Source organism: Dreissena polymorpha, chromosome 2, assembly GCF_020536995.1.
Source record: "Dreissena polymorpha isolate Duluth1 chromosome 2, UMN_Dpol_1.0, whole genome shotgun sequence".
NCBI lineage: Eukaryota > Metazoa > Mollusca > Bivalvia > Myida > Dreissenidae > Dreissena > Dreissena polymorpha.
Window position 1 is genome coordinate 61,798,183 of NC_068356.1, and position 13,378 is coordinate 61,811,560.

At 32.1% G+C, this 13,378-nt stretch overlaps 1 protein-coding gene across 6 annotated transcripts in view; it reads right to left on the reverse strand.

The window, feature by feature from the left end:
* Positions 1-296: 296 nt before the first annotated feature.
* Positions 297-13,378, reverse strand: part of LOC127867271 (cell death abnormality protein 1-like) — a 49,803-nt gene continuing 36,721 nt past the window's right edge. For 3 of the 6 annotated variants that reach the window (XM_052408321.1, XM_052408320.1, XM_052408322.1), the window contains 2 exons: positions 8,659-8,742; positions 297-1,458 (listed from right to left, as the gene is read on the reverse strand). In XM_052408321.1, the coding sequence (XP_052264281.1) occupies positions 1,034-1,458; positions 8,659-8,742 (509 nt within the window). In that variant the 3' untranslated portion in view covers positions 297-1,033. The remainder of the gene's footprint in view (positions 1,459-8,658; positions 8,743-13,378) is intronic. The other 3 variants (XM_052408324.1, XM_052408323.1, XM_052408325.1) reach the window with 3 other exon arrangements.

The following is a 13,378-nucleotide window of genomic DNA, read 5'->3' on the forward strand; positions in this document are numbered from 1 at the left end:
CAGATACACAAACATATAGTATTATTTGAAAAACGAAACATATGTAAAGAAGTTATAAACTCAGTGATATATTTCAGCCGAACCTCAGACTCTAATCCAAACAATTCTAAACATTATGGTATTGTTGCTCATTTAAAACGTTACAAATCCATAATTCATTATAATATTTGAATAACCTGATTTATATTTTAAAAAATCGTTCTTTGCTTTCATGAACGTAGAATGATTTAATATTATTGATGTCCTTTAAACAAACTCTTACAAAATAATTTTTAACGGTATTCAAAATGATACATGCAGAGCCAATTCGATCCGTTTTCAAATGCATATATTACTTGAGGCATGGACTAACTTAGCTCTCATAAACATATGAGAGCGGTAAAACGACGACCTTAATGTTATTTTTGTAACTTTTACGGAAAGAACACATGAATGCATATGGAATTTTAATAGTCACATAGTCGATTCTTTATATATATTTATATACAAAGACGTTGGGTGTTCATATTTGTATTCAACTTGTTAATGGTATCGGTTACCTACAAATCATACAGATTGTAATTACATGTTTTACAAACTACGAAATATGTACACAAGTTTTCATACTATCCAAATAATATGCAATTGTTCTACAATACAATTGATACAGCTATACAAGCTTATACATAACACGACATTGTTTTACAATACAATTGATACAGCTATACAAGCCGATACATAACACGACATTGTTCTACAATACAATTGATACAGCTATACAAGCTTATACATAACACGACATTGTTCTACAATACAATTGATACAGCTATACAAGCTAATACATAACACGACATTGGTGTCCGTGATTCTGGTTTATGGGATATCCGTTTCCGCGCAAGTTAGATAAACACACTAAATCGCAGGAATACACAAACAATCATTCAGTTAAACCGTCAGGGAGAATCAATAAACAAAGTGAGTGGTGGTGATTTGTTAACACAAACGTGTGCTATTAATTTGCATCTCAATGTCTTTCTGGAATAATTAGTGCCGATTATTGAACACCGCGTATCGTTTTCACAAAATTCTTGATGTCGTGTTCTGAATCATGTAAAGGGATCAAAGCCTTCAACCAAGACCTTTTTAGTTCTCTCTGTTTAATATTGGATAACATTGGGATGAAGCGAGGTTTGTCGTCATTATTTTGTGCATACAAATTGTCAACTTTAACTGTTTCACCGTTTTGCAAGTGTATGCTGTCTGTTTGGGAATGAGGAGTTTCAAGAAATAATATCCATCTGTACGTAATCAAAACGTTCTCAATGTAACTTAATTTTCCCTCACCCAAACCAACATCCGCAGACACATCTACTAACTGCTTGTCATTTGATCCAAGCTCCCGTTCTATCTTCTCCTTGATTGTTCTGGCTATGTTTTCATCGTCCGTCGCATGTAAAATGAAAACTCCGTCGTTTACACCTTAGTAAAAAGAAAAAAGAAAAATCTTAAAAAATGGTTAAATAAAATATGGAGTGTAACATTAATATTTGGATTGTAAATCATTATTTCGTAAAACACTAAATATACAATATAAAGAAGTGAAACTCCAGCTGCTGGAGCAGTATTGAATTCTCATTAAAAACAATTTGTTGGTCCTTTATTTAAGGCAAGTGACCGATTGCCCAAACAGTACAAAACAGCACAATACAGCACAATACAAACCAACATAAACACAAAATATGAATAAAGCTGGAGTCACCGCCTTGGAACGGTCAATGCAAAGCATTGGGGGTTTAAACCGGTTATAGAGCGCTCAACCTCACACTTGGCGCAGCAATATTCATAATACATTTGAGTGTAAATAAAATTTAACGTCATAGCATTGTAACTCAAATTAAACAATAATAAAAGGGAATTAAAACGCATTCGATTTAATTACAATTTACTCAATGGTATTGAAGATACCAGAGCAACAGAGTTACAACTTTTTGACGAACGATAAAATGAAACTACAAACAAGTGTCAACTACATTCCTTCTTTATAGAAAAAGATTTAAGAATATAGCGTCATTAAGTTAATATTTCAGATAATCATCGCACAAATACAGGAAGAAGCAGCAATAATGGGTGCAAAAATTCCATATTACATTGCTTGGTTGTTTATGTGACTGCTAAAATTAAATTAATAATAATAAATAAAAAAAGAAACGCCTATCAGAGAGGAAATACAAATAAAATTGAACGTTATAAACCCAATGACCTATGCATGTAGCTAATAACTGGAAAGTTGATCGTATGACAGGCGTTTTCATCTTTGTATATTATATATATATATATATATATATATATCAATATTTCATCATTATAAAAATACGACGGTTTTATTATATGTTTATATGAGACACTGACAATTGTTGCTTCTTTGTCTCTGTAAACTACAGATGTTATAAATATTTAATTGTTGTTTTAATTAGGAAACTTAATCAGAGCGCGAGTTTTCATTTCGTGTATTTCATTTTATTTCATGTATCTAAAGTGCTGACGTGTTATGCGCAATAAAAACTGTGGTAAAGGTCTTGTTTTTCATTTCTATTTAACAATATCAGTGTGCTGAGTTGAAATCTAAATATAAAATCACCGTTCGCTGCAAAGTAGCTGTTCTCTACTTTGTATATAAATAATAATATAATATATAAAGAAGATTATTGATCTATTGACTCCAAGTTTTTGAATAAGTCGTTCATATTTTAAGCATATCCGTAATAAAAGTAAAACAAGAAGGCCATGGTGGCCCTGGGTCGCTCACCTGAGTAGTATTAACGTTCAGCAAGGGTTGTTAACGTGTGTGTGTTTATGTTTAAAAAACAAACAAACAATTGTTACCTGTTGCGACAAAGCTATAATTTGGATAAAACTAATATGAGGACAGTTATTTAATAATGAGCACCGGCAAAAAAATGGAAGTACATTTTCCACAAATTGTTGTCGAGCATTGAGTTTGAGATCATAAGCATCTCACCATCTGTGCATGTTATAGGGGATGACTAGTTACAATTTGTTTTTGCAAAAACAGCTTTAGATGCTCAAAACAACTGTATTTGTTCAATAGATTGAGTGCTTATGAACTAGTTTTTGCATAATTAAATATAATATGTTGAATTGTTATCATATATCAAAGTCGGTTGTAAAGAAGTAAATGATTATGAGAATATTGTACAAAAAATTATTTTAAGGTACACATATCACTTGATCTTTCTTATAGTTAAAATGTGTGCAAATATAGAAGTAAGCACACACAAGACATTGGAAAATTTATCATATTAAGACAAGTGTTCCAACTATTTGTAATTTGAATGCACAAACATATGAAACATAAAAACATTATTTTTGAAAAAAAAACAGCTGCTAAAACAATGTTCCTTTTTAACCAAACAGTTTTTTGTTCTTCTTAAAAGATAAATTCTTGTTTTCTTACTACCAAAGTGTTCACATTTTTCACATATTTTTTTAATAACTGAAATAATTTTCAAACTCACCTTGCAATGATATTTCCAATTGAAACAACAATAAAACCTGTAACAATCAGAAATCTTTCATTATAACACACACACTACTGACTGACTGCAAACTGTAGGCCTAAAAAGTTTCAAGTTGTAGTCTATCTATGAATGGTGTCCATCTGCCATCAAGACAAAGATCTTTGATGGGAGTGCCCAGTTAATTAGGGCCACATTCCAGAGAGTGTCACACAATCATCACATGGCTATTTAAGGAGGCATCAATCAACACTATTGTGCTGCAACAGTGCAAGCACAGGTATAAATGAGTTTTTTTTAGAAAGTAGGATAAGTGAATGAAAGGTCAAACAAGATTAATATTAAACAATTCTTGTTGTTTTATTGGTTTTACCACTATGATGAATTTCTGCAAAAATAATGATAACAATCTGAAGTAATGGCAATAATTAATTTGAGTAATGCAATCATTATAATTAGATATTTGGGTTGTTAAATTGTTAATGTTTCTGAATCCATTAACAGTATCATCATTACCATCATAATCATCATCGTCATCATTGTGCACCAACATCCTCACTACAATTAATGTTAACATGGTTTTAATATAGTTATATTAGGGCAACTGCTGCTCCCCTGGCGGCCATATTTTGCAACGAACTGTAACCATTTTCGAACTCAGCCTAGCTGTCATAAGAACAATGTTCTGACCAAGTTTCATATTAACTGGACTTTAAATGTGAATTCTAAAGTGTTAACAATGTTTTACTATAACCATTTTAGGAAAACTGCCCCGGCCCCTGGCGGCCAAATTTTGCAACGGACTGGAACCATTTTCAAAGTCAACTGAGCGACCATTGAGAAAAATGTTATGAGAAAGTTTCATGAAGTTTTGACTACAAATATGACTTAAAGAGTGTTAAAAAAGTGTTAGTAAAGCCACATACGGAAAACTGCCCCGCCCCCTGGCGGCAATGTTTTTCAACGGACCAAAACAATTTTCAAACTCAGCCTAGCTATCATACGAATAAATGTTAAGACTAAGTTTCATGAAGATTTGACAATAAATGTGACCTCTAGAGTATTAAAAAGGTTTTACTATTATCAGATATGCAAAACTTCCCCCTCTATGGCGGTATTATTTTTCAACGGACCAGAACCTTTTTTTAAACTCAGCCTAGCTATCGGAAGAACAAATGTTCTGACCAAGTTTCATGAAGATTGGACTATAAATGTGACTCCTAGAGTGTTAACAAGGTTTTATTAAGCCATATAACGAAAACTACCCCGACCCTGGCGGCCATATTTTTCAACCGACCGGAACCATTTTCAAACTCAACTGAGCTATTATTACAAAAAATGCTGTGACAAAGTCTCATGAAGATTGGACTATAAATGTGACTTCTAGAATCTTAACAAGGTTTTTGTGATAGCCAGGTAACCAAAACTGCCCCGCACCCCGGAGGCCACGTCTTTCAATGAACTAGAACCATTTCATAAGTCAGCAAAGATATCAGTAGAACAAATGTTCTGACTAAGTCTCGTGGACATTGGATTGAAAATAAGAATTCTAGATTGTTAACACGGTTTTACTATAGCAATATAAGGAAAACTGACCCGCCCCTGGCGGCCATGTTTTTCAACTGACCGGAACAATTTTCGAACTCAGCTGAGATATTATTGTGACAAATGTTCTGACAAAGTTTCATGGAGATTTGACAATAAATGTGACTTTTAGAGTGTTAACAAGCTTTTACTTTAATTTTACCTAGTGAGCTAGTTTTTTTCCTCAAGTGACCCAATTTGGATCTCGACCAAGATATCATTTGGACAAATGTTCTGACCAAGTTTCATGAAGATCAGACAATAAATGTGGCCTCTAGAGTGTTAAGGCAAAATGTTGACGACGGACGACGCACGACGGACAAAAGGAGATCCCAAAAGCTCACCATGAGCACGTTGTGATCTGGTGAGCTAAAAACTGAACGAGTAGTCAACAGTTGCGCCGTTGGTGTTGTTTGTTGACACTAAGTTGTTCATTCAGTTGTCAATAGTTTCACGTAATCAGTATTGAAAGTAGGGAAACTAAACGAGTTTCCACCAGTTGTTCCATTTGCGATGTCGTTGTGTTGAGGTTTGTTGTGCATCACGCTCTTAAGATAAAAACAATTATCAGAATACAAATGCCGTGTAAGTCGTCCACTTTACAGTTCATTAAAAACATAGTTAAGTTCGATATGCATCACACCCATTTATTAATGTACCTATTAACATGTCTTAATACTTGATAAAATGACAAAAGCCTAATGGTTTTATATATGACTTGAAGAGCTATGCAGTTTGCAATTTTAGATTTATGACTTATGTATTTTTCGAAATTAGTTTATAGTACGAATATTTTGATTTTGACAGCAGTTTTCAGTTTTAATCTCTGCAACAATGCTGAAATGATGTCCCCACAAGCACATTGGCGGATGGGCAGAACAAACTTCATTAAAAGTCAGAGAATTAAATTGATTTTATAAGTATTGCTTAAAAGGACGCCTTGTCGTTTTCAGTACCGGTAATTATATTTATAACAAACGCGCGGTTACACTTTACTGAAAAAATACTTATTTGTTTTTAAAGATCATGATACGTATAGAAAACTCTCACGAATGAGCGGGCTCTCCACTTAATCCCATTAAAATGGTGAAATATGTTAAAAGACATCATTAAAAATGTTAACTGGGTCGCACTTTATTCTCCTAACACAGATCTTAAAAAGTCACGTGGAATAGGCACCGTGAAAATAAGAGCAGCTCAGTTTGTGATTTGTAATGCTACAGTACAGTTATTTATTATGTGCATGCGCACATGTTTATTTATACCGAATTCACGACTACCACATTTTTTTCCGCCGCGAAATATGCTACCGTGATACTTGTTATATTTACACAAAATATGAAGTCCCCACACTGATCCGACATTTTTCTAACCGTTCAAACCTTGTTATTTCCTCTATATAAAATATAATTATTTTATGTAACATTTATTAAAATAAATGTCTGTTATTACAAAACAAAGTTGATAAAACACTAAGTATGTACCGATACATAATACATGATAATTTGTTTGGTCAATCGGTTAAATCGGTAGGTATTATTGTCTTTTGTTGTGTCATCAATGTACATATACTGCTTCGTATAAAATAATCTCATTATTCGGCAATTATAAAATATATTCGACAAACGAGATATATAAACCTCCGAACGTTAAAAAGCCTAAATGACTTTTTGCATTATTCGTTTGCTATCAGTTCAGTCGTAAAGAAAGCATTCCCCATGACAATTTTGTCAAATATATGTTCCCTGTTAACACCATAAGCAGGTTATAGCACCATTAATGTTTTGAACATGGAAAATACATTATTTTAAATAAAAAGCGTTTATTTTATAAGTTTTATTATAGTAAAGTTTATTCTATAAGTTTTATTAAAGTGAATATTGTTAAATAACAACATGAGCTGCTTGACATAAAGTTTTCAGTATACCGTCTGATAAACTCAACATGTAAACTGAATTCCTTATATTTATTCGGGTTTAGATATGTTGATTACAAAAGGTACTTTTCTCCAAATTCTGTGCAGAGTTGTGAAATTTAATCCGTTAACTATCATAACCGGCAATAGTTGGTTCACTCCAACTTTTTCAAAAATCTGAAAGTGCCAACATTTTTAAAAATATTCACTATAAGAAAACACAAGAGTCGAGCAATTGTACAAATTTTAATTGCTTTAGGCCTTTTTAATTTGCTTATTAACTCGGTTAAAATGAAATATCGATCAATCCGACGGAATGGATTTTTTTTCAGTATCAACACAATCATTTCACATTCAAAAACGAAAATAAAATTATGTAATGCCAAACACAGAGTAGTAAAGCTCATGTTTGAAACATGATTTTATATTTATATTTTCTATATTTGTATGTAGCTTGATGTCATATGAAAGGAAGTTTTTAATACTGTTATATTAAATTGTTCCAAAGTTGGAATAATACATTATTTTCTTCATATTTAAGGATGAAGTTCATTGGAAAAAATAAAACTAAATAATAATATTAACTAAAAAAAATATAAACCTATATATTTTAGCCATACATACTGAGCATTGAGAGTGTATTATCTACACAGAATCACAAAACAGTTACTGTTTAATGCGTTTGTTTTATAACTTTTCTGCGAAAATGATTATATTTTACAATTGAATTTATTAATCAGGCCAAGACTTATTTATACGTGCATATGCACATGCATTCGTACTTCAAATAATACTGTAACGTTAGCTCGATGCCTATGCTAGTATGAATATTGTGATGACGTGATTTGCTTGTTGTTAATATTGTTAACATGTAATCTGGCATAACACAGTAATATGATATAGCATGTGTTTTCATTATTTTACTTCATCAGTTCGTTTTAAAAGAAATTAAATATACAAAACCCATTAACGCTCAAAATCAACGAATATTTCGTACAACATTTCGAAAAATAAAATTAATACAAAAAATCATTATTTTTATAACAATATCCAAAATTTCAACACTAGTTGTGGTCTGGTTTCATAGATTTAACAAGATACACAATACTTTTTTTTGCGGGACAATATATTCAATACATGTTCATGTACCAAGCTAGTGTTCGTGTTGCGTATGATTAGGTATCGTTGCTTGAAATTAAAATGGAATATATTGTATCTCGTTACATCTGTGTTACCATTCCACATCAAGCGTTGAAATTTTGGCTATTGCTATAAACAACACTGGTTTTTTTGGTTAACTTTATTTTTCGAAATAGTGTGCAAAATATTCGTTGATTTTGAGTGTTTTTTTATACTTGAACATGAATTGTATTATATGCCGTGAAACATTTATAATACGCTCCTGAATGTCGTTCATACGACAACGGACACATTCACGTAAAACCTAAATAAATAATAATACTATTGTGGCAAATCTGTTTCACTTTGTTCATTTGTGACTGTATTTTATCAATCTAATATTATATATATAAAAGTAATATAAAACAGTAGAATCATCGATTATTGACCTCGGGATTTAGCATTCAGTCGTTGATACTTATACCAGATTAGTATCGCAAGTATGAGAACTAAACGAGTGATCACCAGTTGTTCCATTAGCGCTGGCCCCCTTTTCGGATGTAGTTTCGGTATTGGCAAGCCTTCCCGTGGATGGTTGAGCATGACAATCTAAAGGTAAACCAATTCAACAATCATGATAAAAACGCTATGGTTTTTGTTCTGATATTTAGACAATAGCACACGGCAGAGCTGGGCCGGACGTCTATAATCGGCCCGCTGCCGACATAACGGCCCGAGGGTCTTTAGCCCGAGGGCCATTATGCGGCTAGGGCCGATTTAAGACGTCGTGCCCAGCTCTGCCGTGTGTTATCGTTTATATCACATATCATACTATGTTGGTCCTTCACTAACATTTATACCGAACCAGCTTTCCGTACTTTTATTTTATTCAATTGATTACGCAATTAATGACGTATCTGATGTGACGTAATTATATGACGAAACTACCTAGACTCTATGTTTTTTATGACAACAATTCGGACCTTGAGGGGTTGTATTTAACAGTTAAATATTTTTTAAGCATCGAACGATTCCAAAACGTATTTCGAATTTAGTGTTTGTCATGCATAATTGGAAGCTTCGATAGAATTAAAATTATTGTAATCGCTTCGACATTCGATTTCGTAAATCTTGTTTATGGTGACAGCGTTAAGCATTCGATGGAATCCGAGGTTTAAAAAATGTGTGATTTAAAATCAAAAATAGATAAACGGATGGAATAACAGAAAATGGAATTACACATCTTTGTTAATTTATTATTATTAGAACCGAATTTAAGTTGTCATCGAGGTATGTGTGTCTTTTTCTTTAAATTTTGTTGTTTCAGTGTTTGATGAATCTTGTTAAAGCACAAATAGAGGCATCATATTTAATGTTCAGATGAGTTTTAGTTTCAATCGATATTTGCATTATCCAAATCGTGTTCTACGTGTCATTATAATTATGTTCGATTCTTTCGTTGAGTTGTGGCTTAATTTTATTGATCACCATTGGCTAAAACTGAATGTGGACGCCAATTGTTCAGCATAAGCCGCGCGATCCCATTCTTTTCTGATATGAAAAATTGGCCCTGCTTAGCGGGCTGATATAATTTATATTGGTCCGCTAGATACGAATAACGGCCCAATCGCGACGTCATTTTGTTTCTATTTATAGTAACGGGGTGAATATTTGATTTAATAGGTTCCATTTACTGTCCATATTCAACAATTATCTAAATGGTAGACATTAACAGAGATAAGTTTCATAATAACAATGTTTAATAATATGTAAAAAAAAATATTGGAAAAGAGTTCTTAGAAGATCACACGCTTAAAGCAGTTTGATGCTTTGTCGAAGCAACTAACCCCCATGTATTTTAGTAACGGTGTGTTGTCCAAATTCTTAAAGGGCAATTTTCTTGATTGTTTAATAAAAGAATGTCAAACGAAAATATAAAAAAAAACAACCAAATGGAGCTAAATATATTTAAACTTAACTTATTAACAGTTACATTTAGTAGCTTTATATGCAGAATATTTATAAATGGTCAGTTATGGCTCTGTCCGTAATTTTTCAAGTCGACACCGTTACGAAGAAAATTTCATCTACCGCACGGGAATGATACGGGGATACAACTTTTTCCGAAAAGTAAACATTCTTTCAACCTTTTACGTCATAACGAAACAATGAACAGAGCGCGAAAAATGTGAAAATCATCAAAAAGTAAGTAAAATATTGAACGTACTTTTATTCAGTGTCAACACCGTTCTTCCATTTTTTTGCTTTTTCCACTTCCTGTTCTTTTATGAATTCAAATATTATGTATTCTTAAATGCCACAAACTAATGTGTGCGTAATGTGTTTTTGAGACAAGTAGCATGCTGTTTGTGGATGATCGAATGCCTGAATGTCATCACCGTTACGGTCCACACCGTTTCGCTGAATGAGTAACGGTGATGACAACATCGTAACGGTGTGCACAAATATATACACACATTATGGTGTGAATAAACTTCGTTTTTATATCGCCGATTGTTTTTCAAACAACATCGCAAATTTTATATGGAATTTATCAGACAAAAATGGAGAATTAATGGAATCAGTTCTGTCAGAATTCCCGAATGTCATCACCGTTACGTTCCATACCGTTACGCTGAATGAGAAACGGTGATGACAACGTCGTAACGGTGTGGACAAATTTATACAAACAATATGATGCGAATAATGTTCGTATTCATATCACCGATTGTCTTTCAAACAACATCACAAATTTTGCATGGAACTTATCTGACATACTTTCTAGTAAAAAACACGATGCGAATAAACAAGAATATGAAAGTATAAGAAAATCTGTCCACACCGTTACAAATGTGACAACACCGTTACGCCGCATAAAAGAAGACTTTTATATACATAAAGATTCAACAAAAACTGCAAACGTGTTTTAACATCATAAAGTCTTCAAAAAGGTGTCCAATGAAAGAAGAATTTAGTATATAAACATGTACCCAAACATTTTATAGAAATTCTTAAAGTTGTAAAACGTAATTAAAATGTGTATTTACACCGTTACGCACTTAATGTTCTGATAAAGTCACTGACGATTTGGAATTGATCTAATAGCCACTCATGATCACTTTATACAATGAAACAACGCCAAAAAATTCATTTAAATTAAGTTTAAGTAAAATAATATTATCAAACAAGTATTATTATGTCCGTGACGGTGTTCTCTTCACAGCTTTTGACGTGCGTCAAATAAGCTTTCATAATCGCGATCTGGGTCACATTAGGTCGTGCCCAGCTTTGGTTGACGTCTGTCTGACATGTACGTAACTGATAAACGGTCTGTTGACACTGCTTTACTAATTGTGTTTTTGAATATTTTTTTATTAAGAATGGAACCTAATCAAATATTCACCCAACGATATGTGTTATGAGATATTGGTTTGGTTTATTCAATATATACAATAGACAAACTGTCCATGAGTACACATTATCAAAACATAGTAACATATATAAAGTCATGACATGTGAACAGCATTGATTTTCATAATTTGTTAAATAAAGTACATGTATCAATACATGAAAAGGTCTAGGACATATTTTTTGGATTACAACATTTATAATCTATTTCACAATCAATGCTATAACAAAAACAACATAGACGAATCTACTGGAGTAGAGAGCGAGAAGTCAAGTTTGGGTAATGCATTATATACAATTAATCATAATAATATTTATACAGGTTTCTTTGACGAAATGCTTTATGTACATACATAGCTAAGTTTCTGGTGGTACTTGTATTATCTAATTGCATTATTTCACTAAATTTTATCATATTTGGTCTTTGCCAGTAATATTTATTTATATACAATTTCCTAATATCACCATATAAAGAGCATTCTAGTAAAAATTGATATTAATCCTCAAGGACATTGTAATGTTGACATTTTCTATCATGAAATGGTATGGCTTCAGGTTTGTGCCATCTGCCTGATTCTATTTCTAATCTATGGGATGAAACCCTTAATCAACAAAGATCAGATTTAAACTTATTTATGCTAACATTTTTTAAGTAGGGTTGGAATTCAAATTTACAAAACTGCCTGTAAGTTATTGCTCTTGATGAATCATTAAGTTCTGACATCCAATTTTGGATAAATGTATCATTTAATCTAGACTTTACCAAAGATAAAAAACACTTTTCATCACCTACACCTTGGTTCAGCCATGCATATAGGAAGCCTAAGGTTTGCAACAGATTTCATACAGATTTTGCCCAAGAATGTTTATTTGGTTTATTTATTAAATTCTCACACATGTGGCTATAAATACACTTTACATACTAATGATCTTCTAACTGTATGATTTTCAACCAATACTGTATTACATTTATGGCTCTTTTAGATATCAAGGATGTTCTTCCAAGTTCCCCATATACACAATTATTTTGTGTTTGAATTTTCACGCCAAGAAGTTTTTTGCAAAAATTAAGGTGAACTCTTTCAAGTGCCATTGACTCAGTTAAGCCCCATATTTCTGACCCATAATTTAAAATTTGTAAAACAAACTGATCAAACAACTCTAACTTGGTAAGTATTGAAATTGTTGGATAATTTATTAAATATGAGTTAAGCTTAAAAACAGCCTTTGAGGCTTGACCTGCAAGGATTTCAAAGGTATTTGCAAAAGATCCTCCTGTAGTGAATACAATTCCTAAATATGTAAATGATTTAACAATTTCTAATGCTTGGTCTTTGTAAAAAAAATGTAATATCCCTCCTAAGATTTCCCCCTTTTTTAAAAACCATAACCTTTGTTTTATTTGTGTTAACACATAATTTCCACCTATCACAATAGTCCTCTAACAAAGACAGACCTTTAATTAGTTCATCCTCAGTTTCTGCCATAATTACAATGTCATCTGCATATAACCACAAAAATAATTTTAGCATACCAATATCTATTCCTTTAAAACCATTTAACATATAATATTCTTCTATGTCGTTCAAATAAATAGAAAATAGAAAAGGTTATAATAATTCTCCCTAAAAAACAGGACAAATCTTCATTACTTATTGTATTACCTAATTTTATTCTTGATTTAACATTTGTATACATAGATTTTATGATATCAAGCATTTTTCCTCTAACGCCTAGCTTCAACAGTTTATACCATATGATAATCTCACCAAATAATCGAACGCTTTGGTGTAATCAACAAATACGGCATACAATCTTTTTTGTTCATTTAATAAAT